Source organism: Pholcus phalangioides, unplaced genomic scaffold (genome assembly GCF_987345545.1).
Source record: "Pholcus phalangioides strain wild (caught in Gottingen) unplaced genomic scaffold, Ppha-v1.0 ptg000014l_1, whole genome shotgun sequence".
Taxonomy (NCBI): domain Eukaryota; kingdom Metazoa; phylum Arthropoda; class Arachnida; order Araneae; family Pholcidae; genus Pholcus; species Pholcus phalangioides.
In genome coordinates, this window is record NW_028301607.1 from 7,621,028 (window position 1) to 7,633,760 (window position 12,733).

The 12,733-nt window shown below is 40.1% G+C and overlaps 1 protein-coding gene across 2 annotated transcripts; it reads right to left on the bottom strand.

Annotated features, from left to right (window-relative positions):
• Window positions 1-10,386, bottom strand: LOC149078070 (dual specificity protein phosphatase MPK-4-like). 2 transcript variants are annotated; one of them, XM_089241660.1, is made up of 8 exons: window positions 10,006-10,386; window positions 8,282-8,395; window positions 5,777-5,898; window positions 3,859-3,930; window positions 2,683-2,767; window positions 1,463-1,607; window positions 393-441; window positions 1-275 (listed from the first exon to the last, which is right to left on the bottom strand). In XM_089241660.1, exons 1-8 carry the CDS (start codon window positions 10,275-10,277, stop codon window positions 187-189), a joined length of 948 nt encoding a protein of 315 aa, XP_089097786.1. In that variant the 5' UTR covers window positions 10,278-10,386; the 3' UTR covers window positions 1-186. The 2 variants fall into 2 exon arrangements, with proteins under 2 accessions (XP_089097786.1, XP_089097787.1); XM_089241661.1 differs by having other exon boundaries at window positions 145-275; window positions 1,468-1,607.
• Between the last annotated feature and the right edge of the window lie 2,347 nt (window positions 10,387-12,733).

A 12,733-nucleotide genomic window follows, 5' to 3' on the forward strand; every position in this document is an offset into this window, starting at 1 on the left:
ATCATGCCATCATTTTAATTTTCATGCATCGATGTCATGCGATAAATGAACACAATTGAAAGCAGTAACAACAATACAAAACAACTACAATACAGCAATTGTACATTTAAAAAACAGTCAATACGTATTTTGAAATGATGAAATAAATAACAATGATGCAAAGTATTTTTTTTTTCTTTTTAGAATTTACAAGGGAAAATTTTCTCGGTCAACATTACTCGGTACGATTACGAAACTTGGATCCATTGAGGCTCCGCAAGACTTGCAGTTTCTCCCTGAAAATTGAAAAAGAAAACATGTGAACTAACCTAATCTAACGAATGAATAATGTGAAATACTCAATATTATTGTGTATTAGATTAGTACTCAATTTACAATTTTTAGATACTCACTTTGCCAGGCAAATGTTCCCAATTTACTGTGGCAATGCTTGCAAAGAATCTGAAAAAAAATTTGAGATATTAAAAACAAATAACGCATCAAGTGAGTCAAGATAAAAGAAGTAATGTGAGAGCAAAAGTTGATTATATAAAATTCTAGGTACAGAGGACGAGCCAAAAATTGATGAAACGTTGAAATAAAACTAATATAATATCTATAATTATGATAGCAATTGGAATGTGTATTTATATACAATAAGAATACAGTAGGACCTCATTTATACGAACACCAATTTTCCGAACAACTCGGTCAACCGAACACCTTTCCAAACTCTCATTTTCTGTTTTCTACAATCAATGATGCTCAACAATTGGTGTTTCCCCCGAACTTGGAAATCCACTTATCTCCCAACTCTAATGTAAAATAATCCACTTCTAAACAATCGTACATACTGTTCCTATAAGCTATAGATGTAAGTAGGGGCGGATCCGGGTATAATTTATATAGTTATAAACGATTGATAAGCAAAAAAAAGCATGAATAGGAGCAGATTTGGCTTTCATCTTTATTTTTTGTCTTACAAATTCATCTTAATCCTATGGGTATGCCTTAATGAGAGGGAGGAGTGCATCTTCTTGACATAAAAAAAAGTTCTTATCATGGTTTGGCCGGGGGCAGGGGTATCATTGGTCTGAATTTAAATTTATTCCTTTGTGTTATCGAATTAGTTTGGAAATCAATGTACCGAGTTTTTCACTTTCCTGAACACCCTTCGGTCCCAATGTGTTCAAATAATCAAAGTTCTACTGTATATTTCTTCCCCACTAACAATATTGTGTACCTTGTGGCCTATATGCGAATGAATCATTAAAGCTATCTTCTTCCCAACCCTATACAAAAAAAAATGTACTACTGATGTATATGTTAAGGTGGATGTGATAAATTTACTATTATGTTATGATGGATATTGCTAGATTTTTATGTCATGATGCATAATAACAGTCAAAACAGTCTGTGATTGCGCACAATAACCAGATTTACTACATTTACTATAACATATATATATAATACTGAAACTTACTTTACCATCTTTGTCCTTGAAAGCGTCACTCATCCAAGGCAGCACATCAACGAAATACACATCATTACATGTGTCAGATTTTTCACACTTGTCTGTTCTGAGCAAGGAATGAGGGAAAATATTGGCCTCAGAAAATAAAAACTTCCTGTAGACAGGAAAAAAAAAACATTTTTAGTGGACATGTATCAAGAGACTCAAAATTGACAAAATTTTCGCCTTAGAATTCTTAAAATTAAGGTTTTAACATAATTGTAAATTACAAGATTTCATGAAGCAAATGATTAGAACCCGAATTCGGTTAAAAACAAAAATTAATTCTTTCTAAAAATTGTGAAATATTTTAATATTGATGGGAAAAACAACCAATAGACAGAGAGGTGGATTTACGGTTTGCCGTAACACCTCTCATTCTAGTCTAATTTTCTTGATCACTCCTTCCTCGAATTCATCGCCCTATGCTATAACCTGCTTATCCCCCCCCCCAACTGTATATTGGGGGATACATATGTGTTAAAAAAAAAGGAATTATTTTAAGAAAAAGGAAATTTTAGGAGAGTGAAATAGAACCTATGCAGTGGGCCGTCATCAGGGGGGAACCCCATGCATGGTTCGAAAAGTGTAGGCATTTCTGAAAGGAGGCTATGCCTAATTGCATTAAAAATGCCAACCCCTGGTGGGGAAACAAGGGTTGGCAGGGATTCACATGCTTGAAAATGCTTTGTGTCACTCTTTTGGTTATTTACATGTTTGCACACACTTTGGCTATTCACATGCTTGCACACTGTTTCAGTCATCATGTTTGCGCACTGTTTCATCCACTCACAAGATGCTTGAATATATTCTAGGTCACTCATACATGCATTCACATGCTTTGCATCACTCTTTCTGTCATTTACATGCTTGCACATTGGGTCATTCATGTAATTCTTTGTGCACGCTCTAGGTCACTCTTTTGTTCACTCACATGCTTGTCCTCTTTCTCTTGTTTTTTCACATGTTTGCGAACTATATAGGTCACTCATTGACCTGATCTCTTGCTCTTTAGGTAGAGCGAGATTCATGGTCATAAAAAATTTTATCTCCCTTCCCACATTATGCACTAATTTTCTTAGCCACTCATTCCTAAAATTTGCCGCCCACTACGCCCTCCTGTAAATACTTCTCTTTTCATCAATTAATGTATGGTTTTAAATAACCAAATTTCAGGCATTAACATTTACCTGCAATACTTGCACTTGAACCTATCGCCACTTATACTTGTTTCTTGACTAGTTGCGTACAATTTGGCAGCTTCATAAACATCTCCTGTTCAGATGAAAACAATTTAACAAAAATATTGTGATATAATAAGATCAGCTGAAGAAATAATACATATGGAGAATTTTTAATAATTAGTAATTAAAATACTGTGTAAGTATCTGTGTTGTTTTACTTTAAAAAAGATTCATAATGTTCGAACATTATTCAAATATAGCTTTTTTCAGCCAAATTAATACCTGCTAATCCCATTTCCCTCATACAAATGTACCAAGATAAGACAAAAACATAACAACAATACCACAATTTAAGTCGTCCTTGATTTATGTTGAACCAAATTTACGTTGTGTCTGCCTGAAAATTATTATTTTGTCTCCAATTCAATTAAATGCACTTCAAATCTTGAAGGTTTTTTGATGTCTTATGGAAAATTTTCACCCGCTGTAGTCGCATATAGGAAAGATAAGAAAATATAAAGAGAGCATCCTCAGTGTGAAAAAAATTGCAGCTCAACTTACATCATTATTACATAAGCCTGGGGTATCTTTGTGTTGGAATGCAATTAAACTCTCTTTATTGATGCCAAAACAATGTGTTGTGTGGGTAAGGAATGTGCCGGAATTTGATGTGTGGCCCTAACATATTTATGTTTCAGAATTATACTTTGTGTTCCACTGAAGCTGCTATCTGTCTTTTCACATCATGAATTGCAGATGGTAAATGCTTGAATTTTCATGTTATGTAAGTATCATGGTGAAGATTTGCCTGCTTTCTGTGGACAGCGGTCTGACTGCGGTATCTTATGAGCTTGAAATGCATAAGGGGGGAAAACTCATCTGATGCATAAAAGCTTGGATACTTCACAGAAGTTCAAGCTGGCATCATTGTATGACTTTGAGAGAGTGAGAAAGATTTTTTAAGTTGCAAGACTTTGCAGTATTTGTGTAAGCTGCTACGGCGAAGCCTCATTAAATTAACATCCTTGTGGATCAGAAAAAAATTATGGTATAAGCCAAGTGACCACGAAAGAAGAAATACTAATGATGGAAGTGAACCAGAAACTGTTAATTGGAAGTAAAGTCATGAAGTAAAATGGCAATGAGAAAAAATACTATGAAATTAAAACGCTATTTACTTACCTTTAAACTTATCGATACTGATACTCGTATCTGGACTAGCAACGAAACTTCTTGAACTTTCATAAACATCTCCTGGAAAAATTCAAAACGGAGGGCATTATTATGGTGATTACGATATTATATGGTGGAATAGTAGAAAAATGCAATTACAGTATTCCCCCCCCCCCCCACACTAGCCACCATGTTGGGAGAACAGAACGCCTGGAAATTTCAATCACAGATTCTGTGTTATTATAAAATGGCTGCATTCTAAGAAATGATCGAATTGGCTGATGTGAACCTTCTCAGTTTTCTGCATTTTAGGATCCTTTATGTTTTACGAACTGTGTTCAGATACAGAGAGGAAAAATGACATTCTCCCTTACTCATACAAAATAAGAAAGACTGGATACCAGAAATAAATTTCGGAAAGAAAATCCACATGCCAGGAATCGACCCACCTGTCACGAGTGCACCTACACTTAATCTCCCCCTCTCTCCTTCCCATTGAGAAACCACGAACCACACATCAATACATACATGGGAAGCAACACGTGTTCATCTTTCCCTCACCAGGGATTTCCACAACACACTTGAGTACCCAAATAAGTACTTATTACACAACATAACCACAACTCGCCTGAGACGACATTGTGCCTCTGAGCCAATGAAAATCACATACAGAAGTCAAGCGATTGCTTTCGTCCAATAGGAGGAGTCTTCACCAACTTGGTTTGTGAACCCACAAGGCTTTTTGCTGGAGAGATTCTGAGAGTTAGTCGACCAACATGGCGCGGTTGAAGATTGCTTAACTCTCTCTCTCCCCCCCCCTAACCCAGGGTCGAGATCCCTCAACTGTAGGCACAGGTTAGGATCTTACACTGAGATGACGGTGAGTGATTCAAACTATAAATAATTATCGTGTGACCTTTTTCTGTATAATTTGTGGAATGGGTGAGAGTGTTCTTGTTTGATTATAATTTGTATTGAGTTTAGTGTAATGCCGGTGTCGAAGGATTACCATGAATAAATAAAATTAACTTGTAATTCTCCAAGTGAAAGTCTAGCATTATTTTCGCAATGTCCTGTTCATAATTTCCTTGTATTATATAATGTGTCACGCAAAAGAAACTAGTTTGTTTACATCTTCGGCGTGCGGTATCGTTTAACACACGGTATAAGTAATATCGCTTACTGCTATACTACTACACCATCGCTTCACATTTGTTAGGTGGGGCCTCAGAAAAATATCTTGGCCCGGGGCTCATGATGCTCTTAAGATGGGCCTGCAACCACTATACGTATAATGTTCTTATTGAATGAAACCTGCAGAATTAATGGAGAATACTAGGTTAAGGTAAAAATATATGCATATTCGAGAAAAGGTGCTGGCCTCCAAGTACTCAAACCGTCTTCAATACGTACAATTAATTACTTTATTTTCATTCTTTGCTGTGCCAGTAGAGGGCGCAAGCTTTCTTAATGAAAAGTAAAAATCTTAGGTATTGCGATCATTGTAAATTAAATAAAAATTTCATTTTTGATGTCTGATTTATTCGAGAAGCTTTATTAATATTGATCCTCCATCAGTTTTTTATATATACACAAACTACACTAACGTTGTAAAATGGCAACTGAATTGTTTCCTGCATAATCGGATATCTAACTTAATTGGTCATTGTGTGCTGGAACTGTTGATAACCGATTAAGCAGGCCCGACTGTATTTTAGTGCAAACTTCTTTTTCTTCATTGTAGATCGGTTGATTTTTTATTAATTTTTAATGTGTTGTGGTCTTTTTGCCCACCTTGTAGGCCTATATTGCTCTATCATTCTTATGAATGTATTCCGTGATCCTCATTGAATCAAAATCAGCAATGAAAACATACAAATACCATCGTTCGAAATATTTAAAAGAAAAATAACAATCACTCACTCACTTATCATCATCTGATTGGATAATTGTTCCATCTGGAAGAGTTTGTACTTCGGATATTGCTTGTTGAGCTTGCACCCCATCTCTTCGAAAATCTTCAACTGGTGCTCGAAATTGCCGTTTGGGCTATCAATAATGAAATAAAAGAAAATGAGAGACATCGCAAAACAATTTGAAACTCATAAAACTATGTTTTCTCAACCATGGGGACTTTGGCTTCCATCGAATCCGGCCGTGAGAAGTTTACCATGATTTCATTGTCATTACACATTTTGCTTGAGTAACTAAATGGTTTATATGCATAAAGGCATTGTGTTAAACAGCATCATCATAGGTCTTTGGGCAAACTAAAATGCAGAGCCCCGTCAAAAATCCTAAAACAATTACCATTCACATCAAATTGCTAGCCTATACGAAGTTAAGTCTCGCCACAGAAAGCAACAAGCCTATAATGGTACAATTATTCAATCATTACACTTCACTCATGGTTAGAGAAATCGATGGTAGCACTACACATAACAAGCATTACACAGAAACGAACTTCACGGTAGGTTCTCGCAACACTTGCACGCACATTCCAACATGTACCGATTTGTTAGAAGTTCCGATCCAAAGAGGAATATGGACGAAGTGCATGTGTGGTTTAGTAGTATAGCTTATACAAAGTTATGATGGAGCAGCCCTCTCCCTCCCATGCAGCTGGGGTGCTCAGACAGTGCTCAAATGCACACTCACGTGTTAAGATGGCGGTATGGCGTGCATGTTCACATGTTATTTTATATGATCGTTCAGCCACAGTAGAAATACCACAAAGAAAATAGCAATAAAGAGGATGTAAAAGCATATAGACTGCTTTTCATAACAGATAAAAGTTCTCTCCTGAACCACCAGGGAGCAATATTGCCCATGTCTTATAGTGGCAGGAGCCAGATTAATGAACAATGAGGACGGACCACCAACCTCTCTGTAAGAAACGTGGAAAATGTTTTAGAATACTGCTACATGGAATCCGCTACGAACAATGAGTAAAGGCCTTTTAGTGCCTTAGGCCATATATGCTCAACCCATGGCCTGCAGGTCTAATGTGGCCCTTAGATTTCTTTGATGTGGCTGCGACCCTTCCCAAACCTAATTTTGTAAAAATGAACCAATTAGAACACAATACATCACTTAAGTATAACCTGCGGCACACTTACAGATCACTCAAGTGACCCTTTTTTTCAAACTGAGCACAACTCAGGTCTATCGCCATGGGCAATTTACTACCCAGTGAGTTGCGTCAGAAGTATGTGGTGTACCTAACAGTCTGGGTACATATCTAGTGTTGTGTCTTGACTTTTCAGTGCTGCCATCTATATTTCAGAATCAAATGTAATGATTGAATATTTGTAATGTTTGTAGGCCTGTTTCTGTCTGTGGTGAGACTTTTTAACAGGCAAATTGGCTCGTATTTGCAGCTCAAAGTTGGGAACCAAAGAAATCCTTCACCCGACCATCGCCGTGGGGCAGTGGGGTTTGAACCTGAGACCTCGCAATGTGGGTCCATCACTATGACCACCGCAGAGGATCTGAAGTAAACCATGGCACATTTACAGATCACTTATATTAAACGTGGCACATTTGCAATTCATTTGAGTGATATACAGCTCTAGAGTACAATTAAGTGGTACACGGTACATTTCCAGATCACTTAAATGACCCGCAACACTTTTTCAGATCACTTAAATTCACTGCCTTTCTACAGATCACTTGAGCGACCCACAGCACAGTTCACTCAACTGGCCCGCAACACATTTGCAGATCACTTGAGCGACCCACAGCACAGTTCACTCAACTGGCCCGCAGCACATTTGCAGATCACTTTAAGTGACCCGCAACATTGTTCCAGATGACATAATTAAGTAGCCCACAACATATTTTCAAACCAAAGAAGCGGCCCGCATTCTCCCAAATGTTGAGCACCCTTGCCTTAGGCTGATTAGCTTCCATTTATGATTTCAATTGAAAATATACTATTACAGTAGTTGCCTAATGATTCAATACTAATCAGTTACCATACAGGTGGTGTAAAATTGTGGGACAATATTTTCCATATAAGTCTATCCCGCAATTTTGTGTACGTGCAATTTCGAGAAATTAAAATGTACTACCTAAATTGCCCTTCCACCTTGTAAAAATTCTTCAAAGAAATTTGCAATGAATTGGTGCTTGCAGGAAAATGTTGTCTAAGCATATGTGCGTGTATTATGTGTTAAAAGTGCTGCCATCTATGCCAGAGAGAGAGAGATAAAAGTGAAATTTTGGAAGATGCCTGAATGTGTTCTGATTCAAACATACATTTCGCTTTTAGGCTGGTTGTCCATTGGAAACTACTAGGTACAAAAACCAAGTTGTTGTACAAGTACGAGTGCTATAACGGTTTTGTCTTACACACTTGACTTGTTTTCACTCCTAGTAGCTTCTAGTGGACGACTAGCACCAGACGACATAACAAGTTCGAGCTACATACTAAGCATGATATCTTTTCTGTCTGAGTCTGGCTAGCGCTTCCGTGAAACCCAGCTGATATTTCTTCATCAGGTAAGCAGTGACGATGGCAGCACTTCGAGACTGTCCGGCATAACTGAAACGAGAAACAACGAAATATCTTAATAAAAAAATCATTCTTGATTTCATGAGAATCAATTATTACATATTGGAGAACCATTTTAGATTTGTTTGTTCGAATGTTTCAGTCAACTGTTGAACATGCACGGAATCATCTTTCTTTCATCGAAACTAGATTCAGCTTGGGTTCCATCACTGATGGTCAACTTTGGACAATGCAGCAATTAAAAAGCAGGAATATGTTGGAGGAAACTGGGATAAAGAAATTTCGCATCCAAAATTTCTTTACGATCTCCACTCCGCATATTTGTTCATATATACCCACATATATTAGATCAGTCGGCTCCGTCTTTGACGCTGGGGGAGGTCCCAGCGTCAATTGTGTGAGTGACCAATACGTTGGGGGATATGATCATAACAGACATTGATTATATATATAAAATCAATTGCCGCCTGACAGTCGAGTGGTTAGGGAGCTAGCTTCTCACTGTGCAGGTCTGGGTTCGAATCCTGGTTTGAGCATGGATATTGACTAACCCTAACACAAAGTCCCCGGGCAGATTGTAAGAATCTCTTGGGGATATGTGATCCCCATAATGGACATGTGTAAAATAACATGTCCTGATGGATTTATCATGGCCGAGCCAAAACAGCATATGCTATAAATATCAAACTCAGATGGAGTTTTTGAAATTCGACCCCTATCATAGCCATAAGGGGGAACGAAAAAAATAACATAAAGAAATCACACCAAGCCGAAACCTCTGAAGCTGCATTCACAAACTTTTGTTTCATGATGTAAAGACTAAGTAAGAACGGGGATATTTTGAAATTTCACTTCTAACGTGTCATAGAGGGGGGTGGGGTCTGAAGTTAACATTGAAATCATGCCGAGCTAGCTGAAATTCGTGAAATTTGGTCATAAGTCTAACTAAGCAGAGGTTTTTCAAAATCCAATCCCTAAGGGGGGGTTCAAAGTTATTATTCATGAAATTTGATCAGTACTTTTATTTCATGACATCGACATTTTATATTCATCGACTAACTGAGAAGTGGTTTTTCGAAATTTGACCCCTAAGTGGGTTCAATAAAGATGGGGGGGGGGGTCATATGGAGAAATAATGCCGAGCCGAAACGGCTGAAGCCATAAATATGAAATTTGGTCAGCATTTTCATATAGTAATGTAGAGACTCACTGACAATGAATTTTTCAAAATTCAACCCCGTTAAGTTAGGGGTTCAAAAATTATACCGAGCGATGTCTCGTGTCTGATCCCAAAGTGAGTAAGGAGGGAGGACACAGAGCTGACGAAACATTACTGAGAATTGGGCAGGGGGGGGGGGAGTCAAATATTGCTGAAAGTCTGCTGACGTAATACTATAAAGGCCACTATATATGGACCCGTGCATGCTCCAACAGTGGCGTCTTTAACGCATGGGTCCACCTAGGCACCTGAAGAGGAGAGCCCCCCCCCCCCCCACATAAATGAGATTTGGTTGAAATTTTCTAGAATTAACCTGGCAGGGCCTCAAAGGAAACCACTTGGCCCGGAAGCCCACGATGCTCTTAAGACGGCCCTGTGCTCCAATCGCAATTAGCTCCAAGGGAGGGACTTACGCACTTACCAATGAACCAAACAAGCTCCGACGCGTTGAGCGTTCTCGATGAAGGCGCAGGCCTCTTCGAAGTGTTCGACGATGTTGGCCTCGAAGGAATCTTCGACTTCGATGAACATCGTGGTCACCTTGTCGTACGTCACCACGGGATAGATGTAGGCGGTCACGACGTGGGTGATGCCGCGCTGCTTCAAGAAATCCACGTCCGTCGCAGCGTTTATGTTTCCCAGGAACAGTCCCGGCTCCACCTCGTCGCAATCCACGTAGTTCTTGCTCCCCATCGCGGACAAATTACCTTGTGTTCGAGCGACTACAAGTAATAAAGCATCGCCGCGACCACTTTCGGTCGGACTTTCAAGCTGCCAAGACTGCTGAAATGTTTGCAAACAAACATTTACCGTTGCCAACTATGGTGAACTAATTCTGCATCGAGGTTCCCGCCTGTCTCCTGTTTGTGCTGCTCCCTGACGAGCACAATTAAAGTTATTCGAATGATGTAGAATAGTTGCTTTGGAACCATGATTCCCAACGTGTGCGTTAACATTCCCCTGGAGGGCGATGGAATGTTCCAGGGGGCGGGCGGTTGAAGCTACAGTTCTAAAGCCGGGTTTTCCTAGAAATAGGCTTCTTGCACCTCGTGAACCGAACTGGATCATTTCGCTTCGGAAGAAACGTGTTACATAATCACGCTACGCGTTTGTGTTTTCCTACCGTGGCGCATCAGCTCAGGGTGGCTACTCTGTCGTCTGAATGCTACGGTTTGAAGGCAAGGGAAAGAAAACACAACAAAAATGAAGGAGAGATCGGTGCAACGCGCGGCGCACTCCCGCCAATAACGCCCGACGTAAAGCGCTGTCGTGAGCCGCACTGCGCTCTGTAGGAAAACAGTCATACTGATTTTCGTATTGGGTGAGTGGACGGCGTGTCAAGTTGGGCGGATCACGCTGCGTGCGACACAGAAAACCTGCTCCTAGGAAAACCTGGCTCAACATACTATCCTATGCGTTAGATTGCATTAGGGGACGATGAGACAAAAAAAATATGTGAAGAACGGAGCGATGGGACAAAAGAGGTTGGGAAACTGTGCTTTAGATACAGCGGTTCTCAACCGATCCTCTGCGGAGCCGTTAGGGCTCCTTGTGCACTCTCCAGGGGCTCCACGGCCACTTGAGGAAAATAAAAAAAAACAGTAATAATATATATAAATATTTTCAAATAGTAAAAATGAATCAGTAACTTTGATTAATAATTAAGAAATGGGCTTACGAGGCTCCGCCTCATAATGTTTTTACTAAAAAGGGCTCCGCGAGTCAAAAAAGGTGGTTGAGAACCGCTGCTTCAGAACACAGTTTCCCAACCTTTTTTGTCTCACCGCTCTCTTCTTCAGAATTTTTTTTTCTCCCATCGCCCCGCAATCCAACCCATAGGATTCTATGTTATAGCTTCTACCGCCCCCCTGGAACATTCCATCGTCCCCCAGAGGGCGTTAACACCTACGTTGGGAACCACTGCTTTAGAACAACTCGTTCTCTCTCTCTCTCTCCTTCTTTTTCTTCTTCTCTTCTTTTCTGTCCCGCTCTTAACTTCTTTTTCAGCCATGACCAAATATTAGCCGTTATCCCGCCCCCCTTGGCTCGGCTTTAGAAAATACACTAGAAATGGTGTGTGTATATATACACCTACATTGAGTATATGTTTTTTGCCCCCCCCCCGGAAAAGTTGAAATTACGGCCCTGGTGCGAAGCTCATGGCCCCCAAGGGCGGGGCTGACCCGGGACTATTCGCATCATTTTTTTTGTTTTTCACGCTATAGATTAAGTATAAAGGGGCACGTGAAAAGTCTTGCCTGGGGCCCACCAGAGGTTTCAGCCTAGGGCCAGGGCCGTCTTAAGAGCAGCATGGGCCCGAGCTAAGTGATTTTTCTGAGGCCGTAATTGACAAATTCTCGAAAAATTAATTACTTCTCATTTTGCTGAGGCCCCTCTTCTCTTGAGGCTCCCGGGCTTTGACCGGGTGGGCCACATGCGTTAAGACGGCACTGCCTGGGGGCCCCCGCTCTATGATGTGCGGGATGATAAGGTTGCACGTCCCTGCCGGCTGCCCGAGACGATTTTCATTGCATTTTGGTTTTTTTATAATTACATTTTTTATAAATTTATGATGGGGCCATCGTCAGCAGGGGCGGCTGGAGCTTACCTGCCATCCGTGTGCGAAGCCTCATGTGCTGCTCCTGAAGGGAAGCTGACGGAGCTTCCGTGTCTAGGGGACCTCAAAATAACCCTGCTTTTTTTTCTAGAAGATAACCACACACCATTGTTCAGCGTGAAGAATGTTCATGACCATACGTCCCGCTTTTAAGTAGATTTGTCTGCTTTTTAATCTAGTATTATTTTATCGTTCTTAATAATGCTAGATAACTTGGTCCTCAAAAGAGCACTTATTGGTGAGCCATCATCACCCGTGCACTTGCCCTTTAAAGATGATGCGTTACACGAAGCTGATTTTTACTGATGCATCTATTTCAAAAGTGTTTTTGGTGCTCCACGGACCGGACAACTGAGAGGCCGAATTTTTCCTTTGTCTTCGTTTGACCGTTCTATGGAAAATACTAGGTGAGGGTAGCAGAATGCACACTTCCCCTTTGTGATAGAGTACAGGAGTGGTTCTTAGGCCATGCGACCCATTGCGGCCGCACCGTTAGAGGGGCGCTAAATCCGAAGTAAATGGGTGACAAAAG